Genomic DNA, 21,605 nt, shown 5'->3' with positions numbered 1-21,605 from the left:
GAAAGGGGAGGGGGTGGAATCGCTCGGACTCGGGAACAACGACGGACTAGGGGGAAAATAAAACGAAACGACGTTCGACTGACCGACTGCGGCGGACCGAACGCCGCTACCACACCACCAAACCGACCCGAAACCGGAGAAGGTTAAGGGCCGACGGCACCGGGTGAGTGAAAAACGGAGAAGAGGAAGACAACGAGAAGAATCACAGGCCTAAGTTCGCCGGAGACGAGGCTAAACAGCCAGCCTCCAACGAGTCTAGTAGAAAAACGGCAGGGAAGGGTTTGTAGGGTTAGGGTTTGAGAGGTTTTTTCTTTTAGAGAGAGAAGCGGCGAATTATTAAAGCACCTCCAAAACGAGCTTAAAGTTGGGGTGCCAAGAATGTACTGATCCTAAGTGAGACCACGTAGGCACGCCCATATCAAGCCCAAAGCCTAAATCAGCAAGCAATTGTTCCCTAATATTCAAACTAACAGAGTCCATGCGCCAGGATATACTTCCTCCATTTTTAATTACTCGCAACATTTCGCACAAGGATCAAGAATTCAAACTAACAGAGTCCTTGGCCAGGATATACTTCCTCCATTTTTAATTAGTCGCAACGTTTCTCTTTGCACAAGGATCAAGAAGACGAGAGAGAGAGACAAATTCCTATGTCCTAAGGGAGAAAAGGAGATAATATATTGCCAAGAAAATTAGCCGGGAATTGCCAAAAAAATAAAAAAATTAGCAAGTACAAGAACAGAGGAAGTATATCCTAGCACACAAGGAAGAAAGCTACCAAAAACATTCATCAGAGGCACAGAAATTCATGAAGAGATAACAGCCATTAATCACAAAATGCAGACCAAGCTAAATGTATTCACTTTAGAATTATTAGTTTACATGATTAGAAAACCATTAGCAACTTCAAGAGTTGAACAAGCATATAACATCAACCATTAAAATTACGAAAGTAGTCATCACAATAACATATCACACCATGTAATTGCAAGGTCCATAATTTTGTTTCAGGAAGATTCCTCATTTCTTTCCACTCTTCTTCAGTCCTGAGCCTCCGAATGCTCCCTTCTGCTGCGCCTTAGCTCTAAGTTCTTTGAGTGCTTTCTCCTCTTCCTTCTTCTTTTGAAGGTTGGCCTTGTCATCCTGTATCAAAGGCATATGGTGTTACAGAAGGTTTCAAACAAAAACACACAATCGACCTCTACAAAATGCACCACAGCATGATACAAGAAAGTCCACACAAGCCATAAATCCCAAAAATACCGTGGAAAATTCAATACACTATTTTCTTTTATCACATCCCCATTGCAAAAATCATAAATCCTCCGAGAATTGCAAAGTTTCCAATCATCAATATGGCATCAACACATTTCAAATTTTCCATGTTTGCAAAGAAGAGAACACATAAAACAGTTCAAAGAAAATGTGATTTCAGAGTGATCTCTTCAAAGCTCTTTTCAGATGGCAGTGGGAGCACGATACTTCCAATGAGCCACATATATCACCCACAAAACCTGGAGGAGGTTCATTTTGCATGCATGGCAAAGACCATAGTGAATGCGACTTGGTATAATGAAACATAACAATCAACAATCAATGTTCAATTCTCATGCAGACAGTTTGGAGTAAAAGAACAATTTATGATTACGTCCCTCCGTAGTACCCCATTATTCGACCAAAGATTCTAATAGCTGAACATACAGATCACCAACCTTAATTCAACCATCACTACATTAAACAGTAAACCGTAAAAGTCAGGTAGTAAACCATTCGACGGCTTAATCATGAATGACACGATCAATCAGTTCGAGTAACCCCTTACACAACTTTAGGTGTGAATATCTCATGATAGACACTCAGCTAAATATACAACAATTGCACGATTTATAAGACAGGGCCACTAAACTTCACTGAAAAAATGTAACCCAACTTTAGGTGTTAGCCCCGTTATTTTTTATGAGTTCAGACTTAGACTAACACCCTAGTCTGGGAGCAAGCCTAAAACATCCGAAAGGATGATGAGGGAACCCCATGATAGACAGTAGACACTAAGCTAATATAGACAGTAGACACTAAGCTAATATACAGGATTGCATGATTATGGGTACATAAAATACATTACCCAAAAAAGATGGAACTTATGCATAAAATTAACTACAAGATCGACTACACGTCCACACCCAGAACTTACACATAAGGTATATAGATGATTTTCGAATTAATAATTTTGAACCACCACACCAAATTAACTAGCAGTCCAACAAAATTGGGCCGAAAACAAAAGTTCCAAAACAAGGACAACAAAAAAACTCCAGACAAGCAAAAAAAACATGAACTTTTTTCAGCGAGCTTAAAATTACGCAATTAAACAGTCAAAAAACAAAATTTACTTCGACTATAAACAACAACAAATCAGAGAACAATCAATAAAGATCGAAACTTCAAAAATACCACAACAAGAACTACACAAAGTTTCAGATCCACAACAAAAACTATCAAATTTAACACAAGAAAGACGTAAAAAAAAAATCGAAAAATAATTACATCATCCAAATCGGTTTTGTCCTTCTTAGGTTGCTTCAAGGGTTTCAACTTTCCACCTGCGCAAAATTTATGAGAGAATTGTCAGTTTCGAAGCGAAAATCGAGGATCGATTTGAAAAACAAATTAACGAAACGAAGGAGAAGAAGAATAACCTTGTCTTCCGGACATGGCTGATGTTTTGTCTAGGGTTAGGGTTTGGAGTGATTTCTGATTTGGGGATTTTAAAAGAAATTTTCCAGAAACAAGATTCCAGTCAATCCCCTTTCCACTTTATTATCAACACAAAAAGAAGAATAAGTGGAGGCGGCACCATATATAAGTTTCTAGTTTTATATGCACGCGATAAGTACGAAGTATAAAATCTTTTTTTATACAGTGTTATAGATATATCTTATTTTTCTGTTTAATTAAAATAGGTAGTTTTTTTTTTTTTTTTTTTGAGGGGAAATTAAAATAGGTAGTTAACCTTCATTTAAAATAATAATTATTATCATTGTTTTATTATCAGATAATTAAATAACTGAATTGAATTATTGCAACTGAATTGAATTGAAAATAAGCTGGGGAAAACAGAGTCTTCATCTAATGCTTTGTTCAAAAAGTTTCTTTAAATAAAATCTGACATTATATCTATTATTTGGCGAACATTAAATAATCACGTGCATATCTAATGAAATACATAAAAGGTCTATTCTCCCCAACTTATTTTGAGTTCAGTTCACTTGCAATCAGTTCAGTTCTTAATATATATATTTATCATTACTATTAGGGTTTGTTCTCCCCAACTTATTTTCAGTTCAGTTCAATTCAGTTCGGTTCAGATCGGTTCAGATCAGTTCAGTTCATATCATTTCAGTTCAGCTCTTGACAATACTTTTACTCTCACATATCACTATTCAGTTCAGTTCAATTCAGTTCAGTTAAGTTCAATTCAGTTCAGTTCAGTTCAGTTGTTTTATGCCGAAGATAACAGACCCTTAGTTATAATTTAATTTAGTCCATTTCAATTCAATTGCAATCAGTTCAGTTCCTAATTTATATATTTATCATTACTATGTGTTATCAGTTAGTTCAATTGCAATCAGTTCAATTCAGTTCAGTTTAATTTAGTTCAGTTTCATAATTTTGAAATCAGAAACAAATATATGGAAACAGAATAAATAGTTTCATTTTTGTGTTGGCATTTTTCAGAGTTGACATTTTCAATGTAAATATGACTAATTTTAAATTTATGATACCACTTTATATCAATTGACTTATGGATTTATAAAAAAGACAAAAAAAAAATGAATTATGAGAGAAATTTTGGATCTAATATTACTTACTGCTTTCTTCTTTGTGTATATCCACTTTGCATTGCTAATTCTGTTTGGCTTATTCTCATGGATTATATCATTTAGGGGTTGTTCTCCCCAACTTATTTTCAGTTCAGCTCCAATCAGTTCAGTTCAGTTCAACTCCAAACAGTTCAGTTCAGTTCAGCTCCATTCTTTTATAACCATTTTGTTAAATATTATTATTATGTTGGTATAATTTATTTTACTAATTACTCTCATTATTATTATTATTACTATTATTATTATTTATTTTTATATCATTATTATTAAGTATTATTATTATTATTATTGTTGTTGTTGTTTCTATATTTTATTTTTTTTATTATAGCTTTACTCATTATTATTACTATTATTATTAGGATGAACATGGTTTAGGTTAAAGCACAAATAAACCCACATTTTTTAGCCCATAAACCAATCAAATCACTTCAAGACGGTTTATGATGTAATTTTTGCGGTCCAACCCACTCTTTATTTTTATTACTAAATATTATTATATCATTAAATCCAATTATTAAAATAGTAATATTAATTTACTTCTTAGATATTATTGTTATTATATATCATCATCAAGTATTAATATATTAATACAAATAATATAAACTAATTATTATTAATTATCATTATTATCATTAATTATTATTATTATTAATTTATGATTATTAATATTATTTATTTATAACTATCATTTAAAAATATCCAAGATACTATTATTATTATTAGTCATTATTATTACTTATCATTATAATTATTATTTAATATTCATATTATTATTGTTTAAATATTATTTATATATTTATTACATTCAATTTAATTCAATTTAATTTAATTCAATTCGATTCAATTCAATTCAATTCAATTCAGTTCATTTAGTTTAGTTCAGCTCCAATCAGTTCAGTTCAGTTCAGCTCCAATCAGTTCATTCAGTTAAGTTCAGCTCCAATCAGTTCATTCAGTTCAGTTCAATTCAGTTGTTTTATGCCGAAGAGAACAATCCTTTATTCCTTAGCTTGTTGCACCAACAAAATCTTCAACCAAACTTTGTCACACTAAAAAGTTCATATTTACATCAAATTGTAGAAAGAAAACTTCGAAGGAAAACCAATGTTTCTCCTTCCAATATAATATTTTGATTAGTTGTTCAACTAGTTGGTACCCCTTAGCTTGTTGTGAATTTTTTTTTGACAACGGGAAAAGGAAAGAAACAACTTAGCTTAGTTGGTAGTGAATCGTCAATAAGTTCGAGCACAAGTTCTTGCCATGTCACAAGCTTGTTGAACTTGTTGACGATTCACCTTTTACGAAAAACACCAATACAAGTCGAAAGCTAACAATGGGGAAAAGGAAAGAAACAACTCAGCCTATGTTTGTAGTGAATCGTGAAAAAGTTCAAGCACAGACTTCTGCCATGTTATGAGCTTGTTGACGGTTCACTTTTAACGTACAACACCAATCCAAGTTTTTTTTTGTTGCCCACCCGGTTCACCGGAGCTTTGCTCCGGCTACATTCGAGTCCGACCCGGGTCGCATACATAGCTTTGGTGGGTGAGTATCCCAACAAGAGTTTCTACATACGAGGAGGCTCGAACTCGAGACCTCCTTTAAGCGACATCAAGCTGCTTACCACTTGAGTAAACTCTTATTGAAAGCAGCAGTTTTCATATGTTAGAGAGTCCATGATATTGTAACTCGGTTTGGAGATTTTATTGATGATTAAAGTTTCTCTAAGGTTTATTAATTTCTTTTAAAACTACAAAGTGATACATCTCGTGTATTAAATACATAAACTGTAAATATACCAGTTACTTTTTTAGGAGGAGAAAATATACCAGTTATTTCAAACACTTGTGTATTAGACGGATATAAAAACTAGTTATAATTATTATTTAGTCAAGAAATAGTACCACATTTGACCATGACAATTGGCAAATCGAACAACATTTTATTATTGCAAGCATTAACCTCTTTCAATTTTTGTTTTTGTTTGAGAGGATGCAAGCATGAGCTTGATCGAACATAAAGCAATCAATAAAATCCTTGCGGACAAAGCAATAACTAACACAAGCAAATTGACACGAAATCAAGGGAATTAAGGAAGACATTCCATGTGAAGATAATCACAGCTGTTATTGTGCTGTTTTCTTCCATCATCCTCTGTTTTCAACATAAGTTGTTCAATATAAAGTAACATTTTGTTACAAATGGCCACAAAGATAAAATGACTTTATGGTGTTTTCTTATTGCTTAACGAAAGTTGCCAATATATGTAAAGACAGAAGTAAGTATATGAATGTATGTACATTCAGCTTGGAAGTGCTATGTAGCTAGCACTTTCCACCATTGTAACATAAAATAAGCATATTATTTACCATAATCATGTCAAATTGTCAATAGTTATATACAAGAACCTCCTATATCATACATGTATGAATCATTAATATTAGAACTCAGCAAACCTGACCCTTAACATGTTTAAAGTGGGACACGGAATAAAGCTTTATTTTTAAAGGACTCCCAATTTTTTTAAAAAAATTCTTTAAATATAAAAGAGTTGAACCTAGTAGTCAAAATGTTTTGCAAATTTCTTGAAATGAGGTCTTTTTGGAATATATCAAAAGATTTTGAAGAGATGCATATTTGCAATTTGGTTTACTTGCATATTTTGGTGGTTTCTTTGAACTTTTTATATAGGGGTCTATTTTTCAATATTAACATAGAGCCTCCATATCGTTTCCAACATAAGGTACTTTTGTATGGGGTTGGATCTCTATGACCCTCAACCAATCATCACGTATCCACGTCTTTGATGAATTTTTTATATTCAATCATGTATAACTAGAAAAAAGAAAACATGAAAAACATAAAGCATGTTTTAAAATTAGGTTTTTTTTTTTTACAATGGGAAACAAAGCAATGAAATTAAACTATAGGAGAAGTGGATCATGAACAAGTTTGGGTATCTGTTTTTGCCAAATCATGTATTTTTTGAACTTCTTAATGCTATGTTTGGCATTTGGAAATGAGCATTTCATTTCTAAATGTGAAATTGGGCCAAATGACATGTTTGGGAAATCCGGAAATTTGGAATTGGAATTGGCCAAATTCCAACCTTTATAATAACAGCCCAGTTTTAAGGATTCGCAAATTCCATGTGCAAGGGTGTCATTTGCAAATTCTAAACCCTAACTATTTTCTACTTTCCTCTTTAATTGTTCAACATATTCCTAACTTTCTCTCTCCTCAATTATAAACTCTAGCTTTCTCTCCTCCATTAACGAATCTCTTAGCTTTATTTTCCTCCATTAATGAATTTCTTGCTTCTAACTATTCAATCTACTCTCTGTAAATTTTATGATAAGCCGAACAATGAAGATGGATTTGAAATCCTAAATTTGAAATATTTAAGTTTACCAAACAATGAATTTGATTTTAGATTCCATGATTTGAGAATACAAATTTCAAATGAATCATTTCAAATGAAATGCTCATTCCCAAACACTACCTAATGGAAATTAATTTAGACAATTGCTATTTGTGACACATTTTTTAATGTGGGAGAGTTGGACAACATGTCATTTTAAGAAGCGTATTGATTAATATGAGATCGACAAAAATAGAAAGTGTGTCAACTAATATTGGACAGAGTACGTTGTAAACTCAATTGGCACTTAGGGTTCGACTCTCATTAGTCCCAATTTAGGGAGTTTGTGTAAATATTTACTTCTTGGTATAAATCCCCAATTTTTACTCTCTGAAAGTTTTTTATGAGTTGGGATCCCTCCTCTTACCCCCAACTCATGAGGGTTGATTCTCCTTAAATCAGTTAATTACTGAATAAAAAAAATGATTAGTGAATATTACATCCGCATAATGCCAAACTGAAAATTTTCCGATTTAGCCTAGTCCAACTAATAAATCATGCCTACAACACTCATTAACAAGTAATTATTTATGTTTCTAAATGATCATAATCTGTCAGTATGTGTAATAATCATATGTTATTCTACTATACACGTATATTGAAAGATCTTAACATACCAAAAAAAAAATCTTATTACACTTAACTAAAATACCCTATCGTCTATATAGAAACGATAAATAAGTAGACATCAAATTAACATAACATCGTACTTGTGAGTCAAGACATAAATGGTGAAGAAATAAATAAAAGAAGATGAAGAAAGAATGGAAGAAAGTCAAGAAACATTGAACAATGAGACCAAATCTTTAGAGTATGATGTTATTATTTGTGTCCACTAACATTATTATTTGCGTCTACTAGGTGGAGAAGCAGAAGTAGAAGCCCTCACCCCTCAATTTCGCCGGCTACGTAATAAAGAAGCATAAGTTTGAGTTACAACTTATTACAAGTTACACACTTACAACTTAGTTACAACCAGTCAGCCAGCACATATCTAGCTTTGTGCTTTTATGCATTCTTCTTCTTTTACAAAACTGCCCTTTACAATAATTAGTACTTACTCTCTAAGACCCTAATATTATTATTTGGCTAATAAAACAAGGTTTCAAAATGAAATTAATTAAACACGCAAGATAATAACTTGGGTGCACATATCAGTATATCACTATAAACTTTCGATAGTAGCCAGAATATCACAAAATATTAGATTTAATGCAATGCGTCTCATTAATGAGAAGTTTTCCAGTCAATGACAGGTACATGTTTTATGCGCGTAGCATGACAACATGGGATATTAGGCAGGTTCATCTTCTACAGGTGCAACATGTATCAAATATGCAAACAATAATGCTTGAGACTTGAGAGAGCACATAAAACTACGTGCTCTTAGGAGCATCTACAAATTCGAAAAAGTGCTCAACCTTATATTAAATGAGTTAACTAGGTTTTTTTAATTCCATTTCCTCTTCACCAAAGTATAGTATAATACATATAGGATATATGATATACTTCCTTGGTTATTTAATAATTGTAATATATAGGGATTGCAAAAATTTTTTAGAGGGTGAGAGATGAAAAAAGAGACCCATGTGATAAGAAGAGATAAAGAGAGAACATTGCAATTAATATGAAATTTCTAAATACGAAAAAATGTTACAATAATAAAAGAACGAAGGAAGTATGTGATTACAATCAATCTCAAAAGGCTACCATTTTTTCTCTTTCATTACCTTTCTAACCATAAATTTATTTAGAAAATATAGATCTTGTTTCGTATCAAATATCACATATAGCAACTAATATATCAAAAAAAGTAATGCTATAAAATACAATCTCCAAATTGATGCGTGCATGAACATAATTGAATACAAAAATTATTAAAAAGGATGGTCTAATTCTAATATAAAAGTAGACCTAGTTACTAAATGGATTAAACCAGTCACCGAAAGAAACTAACCTAGTAACCATTGTGGTGATTCTTTTTTTAATTTTAATTTAAAAATATGCGATCTCTGGCAAAACAAACATTAGTAATTATTAACACTCCAACTCTGGCTATGTTTAGTTCACCTGAAATTTTCTGATCAGAACTTATCTTATCTGATCAGAACTTATTTTTCCTGATCTGAACTTATCTGATCTGATCTGATCTGAACTTATTTTTTTCTGATCTGATTACAAGATCTTATCTTTTAGATTTTTCTCAATATATAAGAAAAAATATAGTGATGCGTCTCAATGAATACTTTATTAATATTCAATTATTATAATTTTTACTAATATGTAGTGAAAGATAATAGATATTTAATAGTAATAATAATTTTTAAATATAAACATGATTTGATCTGAACTTATTTTTTCTGATCTGATCTGATCTGATTTGATTAAATCTGAAATAAACAAAAATAAAGTCAACTTAACATAGCCTGCCTCCTAAACTCTTAACAAGAGGGCCAAAAGCTGGAAATCATAACAGTCTGTTAAATTTAATTACCCTACCTAAAGGCTATTACAGTAAAAAAAAAAAAAACTAACTTCCCTGTTTTTTGGTTCACTTTATTTAAGACTTTCTCATCTTTCTATTCTCCTTATTTTCAGGTCTCTCTCCTACGTGGCATTCCTCTTCCAACTCAGCTCTTCCTCTACAATTAAACATTCTCCATTTTTTTTCTTTAGCTTCTTCATCATATCATTTTCTCTCTCTATCTATATATATAAATACATGATGATTCTTTTCCATTTTTTGTTTCTTGATTAATATTTTTGTGAGTAGATTATATTCATATCTTTCTTCTTTACACCCTTTTATTCTTATCCGATTTTTTCTCTCATTCTTTCCGTGACTTGATTGGCTTAACCACAAATAATTACATCTATTACATTCTATCGAATTCTTTTTTCATATATCTTTTAGTTTTTTTTTTTGATATATTACAAAAATTCTTCATTATATAGGGTAGGGGAAAAACTCAAGGAAAATTAATTACTCGAACAAATGTTGGACGGCATATTTCGCAGTAATTTTAGAACAAAATGGTATGTAATTATGAAAAACTTTCGTGCTCTGTTTTTCTGGAAAAAAAATCTGAAGCTTTTTGTTGATTTTCACGTTTATTTATCAATGCAATATATGGGTTTTTCTGGGTTTTCGTTAATTAATGTAAAAAGATTCTTATTTTATTTTTCTAGTTGATTGATTAATGTGGGTTGATTTTTCTGGGTTTTTGTCATTTAGTGGTTAAAGTAAATTTCATGGGTTTTTGTAGTTGATTGATTGATTAATTTGCGATGTGGGTATTTCTGGGTTTTGTTGATTGTATGGTAAAAATAATCTTCTCGTTAGTTAAAGTACGTGTCAAGGGGGTATGTCGCAAGTAAAAAGAAACGGAGGAAGTATATCGTTAGTTAGGGTACTAGATTCAAGAAAAAAAAAGATGGTTTTGTTATGAATCAACGTTTTTAATACTTCTATTAATTTTTGTTTTTTTAGTTATCATAATTTTACTAATGTTTTTAGTTATATTGTTGATGAACAGCAAATCGTTGTTAAATCGGGTAAAAACTCGGTTAGAGGTAATAAAAAAGAGACGTAGTGCAATGCAGAAATTTCTGAAGAAAGATATAGCTGAGCTTTTGAAGTCCAACCTCGAACGTAATGCATATGGCAGGGTATTTTATTCTCAATTTACTTAAATTTATATATTCCTCTGTTTTTTAGACCTTAATTTTTTTTTTTAACTTGTAGAAAATCTCCTAAATTTTCAAACTTGCATGAAATTACATTAATATGGCCTTTTTTGCTTTAATGTTATTGGATACTATTATTACTTCTAGCTGAGAATTTTCAAACTGTTTTTTTTTCCTAAAGAATTTATCATACACCAGAGTGTATCGTGAGTATGGAAAAACCAAGGCTTTTTGCTTATTGCTTATTGCTTATTTCAAATCATCCAAATGAGTATAATATACTAAAAAAGTAGAGTTCCAAATGTGCAATAATTAGTCTTGGGTGTATGCCAAGTGTACGATGAATGAACTCTACCACAGAAAATTCGAGGAAGTATGAGAGTATTAGACAGTGTTCGATTTGAAGGAAAACATTTTGAACTAATTTTTTGGTATGCAAATCAGATTTTGAACTTCTTTTTATAGAGAAGTTGTAATGGAAATGAAGGATGGAGGAGGCCAAAAGGAGGACAGCAAAAAATAGAGGGAAAAATTGTAGTAGTAGTTGTTTTCTTCTCTATATTAGGAAAAAAAATTCTACCCCTAAGAAAACTATTTTCAACCTATGAAAATAAGTTCCATCCCTCAACAAATCAAAACAGTTATTGTACAATACTCCTACAATAAGCATGTTGCAAACAAATCTCTACTCCTGTGTCCTGTTGATCGAACTTATTATAAGAATTATCAACATTCCTACAGAAAACTGGAGTCAGCTTTCTTGAATATATATGGCGTCGACTCGAATGCGCAAATATTGCATCTATGGTAATTTACATGTTTTGGATATCATGGTGATATATCTAAAGTTCTTAGCTAGTACATTAGTACTGATAGCATGATAATGACATTTAGCAAATGATATTTCATGGAAATTTTATGTATGTGCCACATTTTTATCTGTTGATGTAGGCGGAAGGGTTATATATGGAGCTAAATCTATCCTCATGTTACGAGTATGTAGAGCAATGTTGCGCTTGTATCGCGATAAATCTCAAAGAAATGCATAAGCAAAGGTATATATATCATTGCTATTTGGTGAATTATGCTTATGTTTTTCTCTTTGTTTCTTCATCTGTTTGCTGATTTAGGAGCATTAACATGCTGATTGCTGAAGTTGGTAAGCTTTGTTGATTTGTTATCATAGGTTATCATACTGATTTTATAAAAGATGAAGACTTTTGTGTAGTTTAAAAACCATGTCCATAACTACCACATAATGATAGTGATTGACAAGCTTTTTATAAGTTCATTAAGGGAGGTTTAGCGTTTACTCTTGAACTTTTAATTGATGTATGTTCATTACAGAATTTCAATTATAAGAAATTTGTAAAGTCAATTTCGTATTAATATAGTATTGTGAAACTTGGATGGTTTGTTAAGTCAATTAGGCTGTTGAAGTTGTGGCACTCATGTTTTTCTTTGTTCTTGCTATCAACTACATTTCATTCTGTTTTGACTACTCACTAATTGACTCATTCCTGTCCCTCCGCCACCTTGTAAAAGACATTCTAAAAGAAGGAACAACATCTTAGATTCCCTCCATCAGGACGTTCGGACAAAGTTTTCACATTTGTTAGAAAAGTTATTATTTATGATCGGGTTTTCTCGTATGCACTTGCATTAGAATTAAGTGTCGGGGAAAAGACAGCTGTAATAAAATAGTTATAAAGGGTATTTTTTAGAACATTTCATATCTTGGCTATGAGAGTTTAGGATAATGTGACGACTAGTTCCACACATATGGATCATTATATATGTTCTCAACGTAAAATATGTACTGTATATGGTATCTTTCAGTTTACTTACCTGAATAATTGACGACCTGATCTGCTTACATTAACAGCCAAACCATATGTTTCTGTTTCCATAAAACATTGTGATTTTGATTAGCTTCCTAGAGAATTTATTACTGGTGAGCTGGAAACAGTATTATATAATGAGTACTTTGAAGAGAGATTAACACTATTTGATTGATTACAAGGTTATTTATGAATTGTGCTTGTGTTTTTGAGCTGTTTGTGAAGACAATAGCACCACAGTACGCAGTTCTGATATCCGTTGCTTTCTGTGCAGCGAGTGCCCTGAGCAATGTAGGGTTGCTGTGGCGTCCTTGATATATGCTGCAGCTAGATTCGCTGATCTCCCTGAATTGCGTGATCTTAGGAATCTGTTCAATGAAAAATATGGGAAAGCATTGGAGCCTTTTGTTAAGGAGGAGGTAGAATTTGTGATAACATTATATGAACTGCTATATGTATGTAATTTCATAATAACATTGTGAGTAAAAATGTTGATCTTGGTGGTTAGTTCATGGAGAATTTAAAGTCAACACCTCCTACAACACAAATGAAGCTCTGGTTAATTCAAGAAATCGCGAAAGAATTCTCAGTGACTTGGGATCCAAAGCACTTGGAGCAGCAACTCCAAACTCCTTCCCTCCCTCCTCAGGTGATTAAGCTTACATGATAGTATAGCTGTGCATCTTTGATCTATTAGGTAACTTTTCACCTAATGACAGTTGCAATTTCTAGGTAAAACCTGCAAACTTGTTCAAAAACAGATCCACCTTAAATCATGGGAAAGGAAAGCAGGTAGATGAAGATGACAAACAGATCAATGAAGAGGAAAGTGTTACAGCGGCTAAAACAAGAAGGCGTAAATCTTGCTCAGGACTGAAAGAAAATAGTGCTGAGAAATTACAGGTGCCAAATATGCAAGAAGAGAGAATCCCAACTACTGCTAATAATAGAAAGGCATCCACTAATAAAATTGTCCCTGCTCCTTATATCATATCCAATAATAATGAGGATGATGATTCATCTGGTAAAGCTAAACCAAGACCAAGATCAGTGAGAACAAAGTTCTTGCAGCCATCAGCAAGCACGAGCAGCACGAACAGCAGTATTTCCGAGCATGAGATTGATCCGAGAGATAGCTTAAGTGCGAGGGTCACACAAGGAAGGAAACAGGATAAGCTTCTAAGAGAAGAGGAGGGGGAGGAGGAAGAAGAAGAACTAAATTTAGATAAGTTGCTTTTATCACATTTGGGTAAAAAGAAGGGAGTAGAAACTTCTCCAGTTAGTACTAGTGTAAGAAAAGAAGAAGATAATGGAACGCCAAAATTTGAGTTGCCTCCACCTCCAGGCAGACGAAGATACCTGTTTACTGAACACGAAAATCAGCCGGTAACACCAGTTAAGAAGGCAGATAGTCAAAGAAAGTCGGGAAGTCGCAGCTTTGGATTTCTTCCACCTGCTCAACAACAGCAATATGATGAGTCTAAATCAGTAAAAACTCAGATGAGACATGTAAGATCTGCTCCATATCTCAACGATGAGACGGGTGGGCATCAGGTGCATCCTAGGTTGCCGGATTATGATGAATTAGCTGAAAGGATCGCTGTCCTGAAAAATGTGTAAGGCAAACAGTTGCTGTAGTGCAACTTTTGAGGTTTTAATCTTGTTACATCTTACAGTCTTACCTCTATAGGAAGAGGTATACTATACTTTAGTTCCTCTGTTAATTAGTAAATACTTCTTTTGGGTGCTAATTGTATAAATATACCTTTCATTCAAGCAAATAGAAATTCCACCTTGTGTGGAGTATAGTGGTGAAGACTGAAGACATCAGAACTAGCAGCCTAGCATTGAAAAGAACACATTTATGCAACAATTTATGCAAGCACTTACACAGGCAACCGAACACCAAAAGTATACTGTGAACATGGCATATCGCGCTATTAAGGGTGTTGTATAGTGATTCTTAAGGATTCTTCACTAGTGCCCATACTATAGAAGTAATTTTTAGACATATCAGAGATTGGCTACGAGGTGGTATTGGTCGAGAATGCGAAAGATGGTCGCTGTTTGTGTGAGAGCTTGTTCTACAATGCCAATCAAAAAAGACCACCTTACATCCACTTGGCTAGTTGCAAACAGCTAACATCTACTAGAACCGTTAGTTTCACCAAACAAACCCTTAGATGGGTGATGACGTTCCAATAGATTTCATTAAAAATCTTCCGCTATTAAGACAGATTTCATATTTGTGGTAGTTGATAGAGAATATGTTAAGTTTCTCTACGATAAATATTATCTTTCCTTTATGTACATAACTTATGAGGGAAAATTACTGTATCCTAATTCCTATATGGTTTCACTACATAAAGAATTATAGCTTCCACATAGTTTCGTTCTTAACCTATTTTTAAGTTTCTCTTCAAGGTTAAGAAAGAAACTATTTTTTTTTGTTGTTGAATGAGGAGACAAATGAAAGTTTGGATTATTCATGTCAATTTTTCTTATTTTTAGTTTCTTTTTCATTTTGAACTTTTTTTTTTATTAGTTTACCCTTTGTTTTTCCAAATCCAAAGTCAAAGTCAAAGTCAATTAACCTTGACTTCTCTATTATATAAAACAACACATGGGGACACCAAAAAATAGAAAAAGGAATAAAAGAAAAAAAAATAGGGAGATGACTAACTGTTTAATTTTGAATAAAAAAAGGCGAAAAAGTAAGACATTTAAACTAACCATTAGTTTTTTTTCTAAAAAAAAATGTAAAGACAGTTTTTCTACCCAATTAATTTCATTTTCTACTTCATATGCTATCACAATTCACACGCATTGCGTGCATGTAAGGTTAGTTAACACTAAGAGAGCGTTTGGTATAATCAATGTAAACGGAATGTAAAGAATTTGTATAAGGAGGAGAAATGGAAATAATAACGGTTACCTTTAATAGTTGTTGAAAGGAAATTTGTTTCCACTATTTTGATAAGGGTAACAAATGGAGATTATATTTCACTCCAAAAACTGTATTTGTTGCTTAACACTTATATCAAACAATTAAAATGGAAACGATTATTTGAATCCATTCCTACATCAAAATTTCTCATACCAAATACCTTCTAACTTTCTAAGTCACTAAAGTATACTGTATTTCTATAACGCTGTCCAAGAATGGTTGATCAAGTTGTTAAGATTGACGTGCTATGAACACAGGCGAGGCTTCGCCGCAGATAACGATGGAGCTAATGGAAGATGAGGTGGTGATGAGCGAAGTTCATCTGGGATGCCCCCCTAATTTTTCCGGCCCTCACATTTCTCACTTCACCTTCTCTCTCACTCCTCGTAAGTGTTTCTTCTAAATTCTTCCTTAAAATCGTCGTCTTTTACAATTACTGTATTATCATTATCGACAATGAATTTGTTAACATAGTATATGTCAAGAACAATGTTGTTGGAATTGTGTGGATGTATATAATTTCAAAATATCATTTTGTTTTTATGCATAAATGCATCTTCAGACTTGTTAGTTGGCAAATGTGAAAGTTAAATTGGAAAATTGGTTGTGGAATAGAGGGAGTAATTAAATTTTATTATGTATTCGTTATATAATGTGAATTTTGAGGAGGTTAAAGATTTTGTTCATTGAATGTTTTCCAAAAGTTTGTGAAAAATAGTAGTATGAGTTTGTGGATGATGTTAGGTTGGATTGATCCAAATGAGGTGGTGATTGGTGATAGTTGTTAATCATACTTTGAAGTGAACGGCGGAACGAAAACTGAGTCGTGTTGTGGTGGGCCTTAATGGTTGCTTGTTCGCGCTCTTATTCTTCCTTTTTCCTTATCAAAGTTTGTCCTATATGAGAACTGATATAATACCTATCAAGGTTTCTCTCTTTCTGGCCTGTTGTAGAAGCTGAACACACTGTGGGTAGATGTGGTGACCAAGTCATATCCGAACCAAAACCTCCCACGAAGACTATTGCTTTGGATGAAGATGGGGATCTCATTGTGGCTCGACGAAACAGTAAGTGAAAAGAATCAATTGTCCTCTTTCTTTTCAGTGTTTTTCGACCTTTACCTACTTTACTGCTTCTTACATTTGTATGGACCAGACTTTAGAGCTTACCCTAGTGTGCATCGTGATCAATATATAACTGAATCAGTCATGAATATTGCAGCTTTTAAAGCCTTCCACTCGTAATTTCTTGTATTATACTGATTTCTAGATGCCAACCCTCTTTGTAATCTTGTGTTATTAAGTAAAGTATTTGGTCCTGTTGCGCTTTAAAATTTCCTTCGGATATGTACCCTATTCCAACTTATTATGGAATGAGTTAGTATTTGGTCAATGATTTGGAACTACTTTGTTTCAGTTCAGTTGTAATCAGCCTTATTCAGACCTTGGCTTCTTTTTAGTTTTTTTCCTTGTAAACTTCTTCCATTTTAGTAGCTGTGTTCTTGGATAAATTGGTGGAACGAAGGGGAGCGAGAGAAGGAGAGGAGAGGAGGAAAGTAATAGGCCGCATTTTCCTTCCAACAGCGGAAGGAGTTGGTTTTTGGTTAAAATTAACAAAAATGGATCCTGCCATTCGTTCCCATCCCGTTCCTCAATTTATATCCAAATAAAGGAAAATGGATCCCACACTCTCTCTCCCCACCCTTTCCCTCCATATTCTCTCATCTGAACGCAATGTAAGTTAGCATACCTCTGTTTTATGTTTGTCTGAGGAGATCTATCTTCGTGCAGAACAATCATCGTACACTGTTGCTGTCAGTATCCAGCATAATGTCACATCAACCATCCCAAGTGTGGGTTTACAGGTGATAGTCCAACTTATAATACTGACTTAAACAAGGACAAGAGGAACACAAAATAAAGCCAAGATGTATGGAGGATTATGTCTACTTATGTTTTCAAGTCATTGCAATTGTGATACTATATACTGAAAGCTTTGTTCACAATCTGCCTTAGGGTTACTGCAGTCGTCATTATGCTCCAGAATTTACATTTATTGCTCAAAGTCGGAATTCTTCTTTATTAGTTCATTGATACAGATCATGAGAGTTTTATTTGACACTGCCAGTGAAAGAATTTAAGCTTTATGTTTGAACTCTGTTCTAATTGAATTTTATGCCCTTTCTATTGGAAATTATCAGTGATTGACTTCTCATGTCAGTGTCAGATAGCTATTATCTTTATTGGATATCAGAAGAATGACACCTTGGTTTTTTCTAGGCTGTGAATTTTTTGTTTACATTTTCCCCGTTTCAGGTTTGGAGGGCAGAACTATTATTAGCAGATTACATATTGCACAAGATGTCTTCATCTTCAGTATTCAATGGTGCGGTTGCCGTTGAACTTGGTGCTGGAACAGGTAATGTTTATTCCTGTGATATGTTCTTCATGTGGGAATAGGTGTTACCATGTTAGGACTTGGATATATGATTCAGACTGTTAGTTTTAAGAAGGATTACATACCCATTTCTCCAGAATGTTTGACCTGGATGATTTTCCACAAAACTTAAGAAAAGTACTTCTGGAAGAAGTAGTGCAATAAATTCATAGAAAGAGATTAATTTAGACATTTAATTTGAACATCTTGTAATGAATAATATAGTTTGGACACCAGTAATGGCAGAAATTAAGGAAGAAAGAGAAATTTTGATTCTTAAACTGAAGTTACAGAAATATAAAGGATAGTTACAAGCTTTCGAGAGGCTTGTTCTCTCCCATTGAACTCTTAAAAGCTCACCCAATTTTCTTATCAATATTCAACATGCTTTCTCTCTCCCTATTCTATTCTATTCTATTCTATTTATAGAGATATTTCCTCCCTAACTCCCAATCTTATTCTTCACGCTACTATTAAAACTAACTAATTATCGCAATACCAAAAGTGCCCCTCACCCTAGGTTGATTCATTACACATTGAAAAGAAAAGGAGGATAAACATCATGAAATGGAGGGAATAGTATTAAGCTATAACCAAGATAAAGCACTCTTATAGTAGGCTTGTAATGAAGTGGGGCCTTTGGGAGACTGTTGTTCAGCTCATCTCTAGCATACTTAAGATTCTGTCGCTTGGTTTTTAAATTTTCTTTCGGAGCTGATGCTGGCAACCCAAAGCATCCCAACTCACAGTTAAACAGGATCCTGATTCTGTCTTTTTCAGGATTGGTTGGTATATTAATTGCACGTGTTGCGGAGGCTGTTTTCATAACAGGTATTTCTGTTTTTTAACATCTGCGTTTCATATCTTAAAGATGCTGGAGTCTTGAAAATGCCTGTTTATATGTTATGAATTTTCTTGTGTCCCCAAATGTTGCTACTAACAATCCGCAAAACAAAATTCATTCCCAGACCATGGTGTTGAAGTTCTTGACAACTGTGCTAGGAATGTTCACATCAACTCTGGATTGTTCAGAAGTGAATCTTCAGTCAAAGTACGAGAGCTTGATTGGCAGAAACCATGGCCACCTCTGGATTTAGGTTCCAGTGTTAGGTAGGAAAACAATTTATCAGGGTTATGGAGTTCTGCATTTTTTCCCCCTCTTTTTTCTAGTCCCTAATTCCCAATAATGGGGTCAGCGGAATTCTCTTTCACTATTTTGTTCTGCCTTATATATTTCAGTGGGAGGGTAGCAAGTTATTTTACACTTGTACAGTTTGCCATCCAGGTATTCCTGGACGTCTTCAGAGGTGGAAGAAGTCGACAGAGCATCTCTGCTGCTAGCTGCTGATGTGATTTATAGTGATGAATTAACTGATGCCTTTTTCAGTGTTCTGCAGAAGATGATGTGCCAACACCCTGAAAAGGTATTGAAATTCTAATGCTAAAAGCTAAAATCCCAATCCTCCTTTTCCTCTTTATTTTGTGTGTGTGTTACGTGCGTGCGTGTGTGTGTGTTGTGTGCGTGTCCGTGCCGCGTGTTTCTCTTGTGTGTGTGTGCTCGCGCGCGGGAGGGGGGGGGGTGCATGTGTGTGGGCGCGTGTGTTTCTTCTCCCATTTAAAATTCTGAGGAATTCAGAAGTCATCTGTTTTTATGGGTCTTAGATGGGGCGCAAAGGCGGATAAGAATCGAACCTCTAACCTTCGCTGCGAATGATAAAAAAATAACATGTTGTTCTGGCACTTGGTGATTGTAAATTAACCCCACCCATGGCAGTATCCATTTTGACTGGTCATTGTTGTTTTTGCTGTTGCCAACTTGCCATGGCTGTGTTTAAGTTATAGCGATGCTTAACAGGATATTTTGACCTTTTAAAACTTTCCTATGATCGTTTTCTAAATTACGACCTCTAGCCTTGTAGATGAGAAATTTGTAATTTGAATTTCTTTATGCCCTTTCAGGTGCTATATCTTGCATTGGAAAAGCGATACAATTTCAGCTTGAACGATCTTGACGTTGTTGCAAATGGGTACTCACATTTCCTAAGCTTCTTGAGGGTCGAAAAGGGTTAGCAATCTTATTATCTTTTCACTGCGTCATACTAAATCATAAACTTCATTCATTCCCGGACACTTTTACACAGACATTAGATATTATTGATGATGGAGACCATATGCCTCACAATTTTTGTTTTTTTCCAGGTTTTACTGGCAAGTGTATTGATCTTTCAGAAATTCCTCAATATGTGAGAGAGTACGAGAGAGGAAATGATGTCGAGCTCTGGGAGATAAAGTATGTCACAGCGAAATGTTAAAAAACTGAGATTTTTTCTGGGTTAGGCTCTCTAGGAAAGGTGAAGGTACACATGTAAGAGAGACTTGTATGAGTGTTGAATCGTAAAACTTGTTTTAGTCTGTCTTTGCTCTTCTGTGGAGCTTCTAGTTTGCCTGATGTTAGTAAGGACTATGAGTAATAGATCTGCAAAAACATTAGCCTGTTGTCTCATTGCTGCTGAAATATGTGGCTTCACCATTTTGCCTTATTTGGCTCGAATCTAGTACTAGACACAGTCACAGAAAAGGTGAGGGGAGACTGGCATCTTCTTAGAATGCAATCATGAATTATCTCATGAATTATATGCATTAATCTTGTGATTTTAGGAGGTGCATCTTACAATATTATAACTAGACAAAAGTTTGAAGAAGGGAATATAGAAAATCTTAGCCAGGTACACTAAAATTCCAACGCCAGTAAATACAAAAGGGTTAAGACTTTTTTTTGCTGAATTTAACTTTATTTTTATTGAACTTAAATTCTTTGTGCTTGCTTTACTTATTTTATCCAGCTCATAGAGCCTATGTGCACTCTTACCCATCTTTAGCAACAATTGAAAATCATGCACTTTAACAGATATTCATAGTAATTTACCCATTGGAAATGGTAAAATGTCATTTTCAGGATCAAATTAGTCATTATTGTGCATATGGGAAACCATATGAAGTGTTTGGTTGAAGGCTTGAAACCCCTTATTTCTGGCCCCATCTTTCTCATTTACAAGTCTATCACTCACCAGCAGCCGTATACCCCCAACGTACCCCTACGGCCTCTGCCCATTCTTCCTCACCGTAACAGCGGCGGCGGCATGGAAATGGTGGTTGTGGTGGTAGCAAAATTGTGGCGGTAGTGGCAACGTTTTGTATTCCTGAAAACTCAAATCAAACAGCCCCTAAGGCTGAAATGTCATTATCAGTTAAACCAACCTTATTCTCTCATAAATAACGCCATATCAAACATTGCCAAAAATTCCCTCCGACACACTTTGCACTTGAGCTTAACAAAAATGGAAAACCTTTGCCTCAGCCAATCCCCATTATTAATCATCCTTTACACTACT

General features: G+C 33.9%; 2 protein-coding genes and 1 long non-coding RNA gene across 6 annotated transcripts; 2 read left to right on the top strand and 1 right to left on the bottom strand.

Moving 5' to 3' along the window:
• Positions 1-826: 826 nt before the first annotated feature.
• LOC104904670 (uncharacterized) lies at positions 827-2,853 on the bottom strand. Its single transcript, XR_791633.4, has 3 exons — positions 2,697-2,853; positions 2,545-2,600; positions 827-1,143 (listed from the first exon to the last, which is right to left on the bottom strand). It is a non-coding gene; the product is annotated as an uncharacterized LOC104904670 (long non-coding RNA).
• A 6,685-nt stretch (positions 2,854-9,538) lies between these two features.
• LOC104904669 (uncharacterized) lies at positions 9,539-15,501 on the top strand. 2 transcript variants are annotated; one of them, XM_019252084.3, is made up of 7 exons: positions 9,539-10,338; positions 10,839-10,971; positions 11,731-11,796; positions 11,941-12,044; positions 13,105-13,249; positions 13,339-13,479; positions 13,563-15,501. In XM_019252084.3, exons 1-7 carry the CDS (start codon positions 10,298-10,300, stop codon positions 14,448-14,450), a joined length of 1,518 nt encoding a protein of 505 aa, XP_019107629.1. In that variant the 5' UTR covers positions 9,539-10,297; the 3' UTR covers positions 14,451-15,501. The 2 variants fall into 2 exon arrangements, with proteins under 2 accessions (XP_019107629.1, XP_010691311.1); XM_010693009.4 differs by lacking the exon at positions 11,731-11,796 and having other exon boundaries at positions 9,541-10,338; positions 13,563-15,497.
• A 440-nt stretch (positions 15,502-15,941) lies between these two features.
• On the top strand, positions 15,942-21,395 carry LOC104904666 (uncharacterized). Of its 3 annotated transcripts, none has more exons than XM_010693007.4 (10): positions 15,942-16,163; positions 16,731-16,844; positions 17,568-17,641; positions 18,093-18,195; positions 18,994-19,044; positions 19,182-19,323; positions 19,499-19,637; positions 20,173-20,278; positions 20,413-20,503; positions 21,170-21,395. In XM_010693007.4, exons 1-10 carry the CDS (start codon positions 16,025-16,027, stop codon positions 21,393-21,395), a joined length of 1,185 nt encoding a protein of 394 aa, XP_010691309.1. In that variant the 5' UTR covers positions 15,942-16,024. The 3 variants fall into 3 exon arrangements, with proteins under 3 accessions (XP_010691309.1, XP_010691308.1, XP_019107627.1); XM_010693006.4 differs by having other exon boundaries at positions 15,943-16,163; positions 19,487-19,637; XM_019252082.3 differs by lacking the exon at positions 21,170-21,395 and having other exon boundaries at positions 15,944-16,163; positions 19,487-19,637; positions 20,413-20,635.
• The last annotated feature ends 210 nt before the right edge of the window (positions 21,396-21,605 follow it).

The sequence above is a fragment of the Beta vulgaris genome, chromosome 9 (genome assembly GCF_026745355.1).
Source record: "Beta vulgaris subsp. vulgaris cultivar EL10 chromosome 9, EL10.2, whole genome shotgun sequence".
NCBI classification, from domain to species: Eukaryota; Viridiplantae; Streptophyta; class Magnoliopsida; order Caryophyllales; family Amaranthaceae; genus Beta; species Beta vulgaris.
This window is presented reverse-complemented; position numbering and strand designations above follow the sequence as displayed.

What these genes read in the sequence shown, in the direction of transcription:
- LOC104904669 (XM_019252084.3), top strand. Translation starts at nt 10,298, where the DNA reads ATGTTGGACGGCATATTTCGCAGTAATTTTAGAACAAAATG. An exon ending in AGTAATTTTAGAACAAAATG is followed by an intron (nt 10,339 to 10,838) that starts GTATGTAATTAT and finishes GTTGATGAACAG; the next exon opens with CAAATCGTTGTTAAATCGGG. An exon ending in GCGCAAATATTGCATCTATG is followed by an intron (nt 11,797 to 11,940) that starts GTAATTTACATG and finishes CTGTTGATGTAG; the next exon opens with GCGGAAGGGTTATATATGGA.
- LOC104904666 (XM_010693006.4), top strand. Translation starts at nt 16,025, where the DNA reads ATGAACACAGGCGAGGCTTCGCCGCAGATAACGATGGAGCTAATGGAA. An exon ending in GGAGGCTGTTTTCATAACAG is followed by an intron (nt 19,045 to 19,181) that starts GTATTTCTGTTT and finishes ATTCATTCCCAG; the next exon opens with ACCATGGTGTTGAAGTTCTT. An exon ending in CTTCTTGAGGGTCGAAAAGG is followed by an intron (nt 20,279 to 20,412) that starts GTTAGCAATCTT and finishes GTTTTTTTCCAG; the next exon opens with GTTTTACTGGCAAGTGTATT.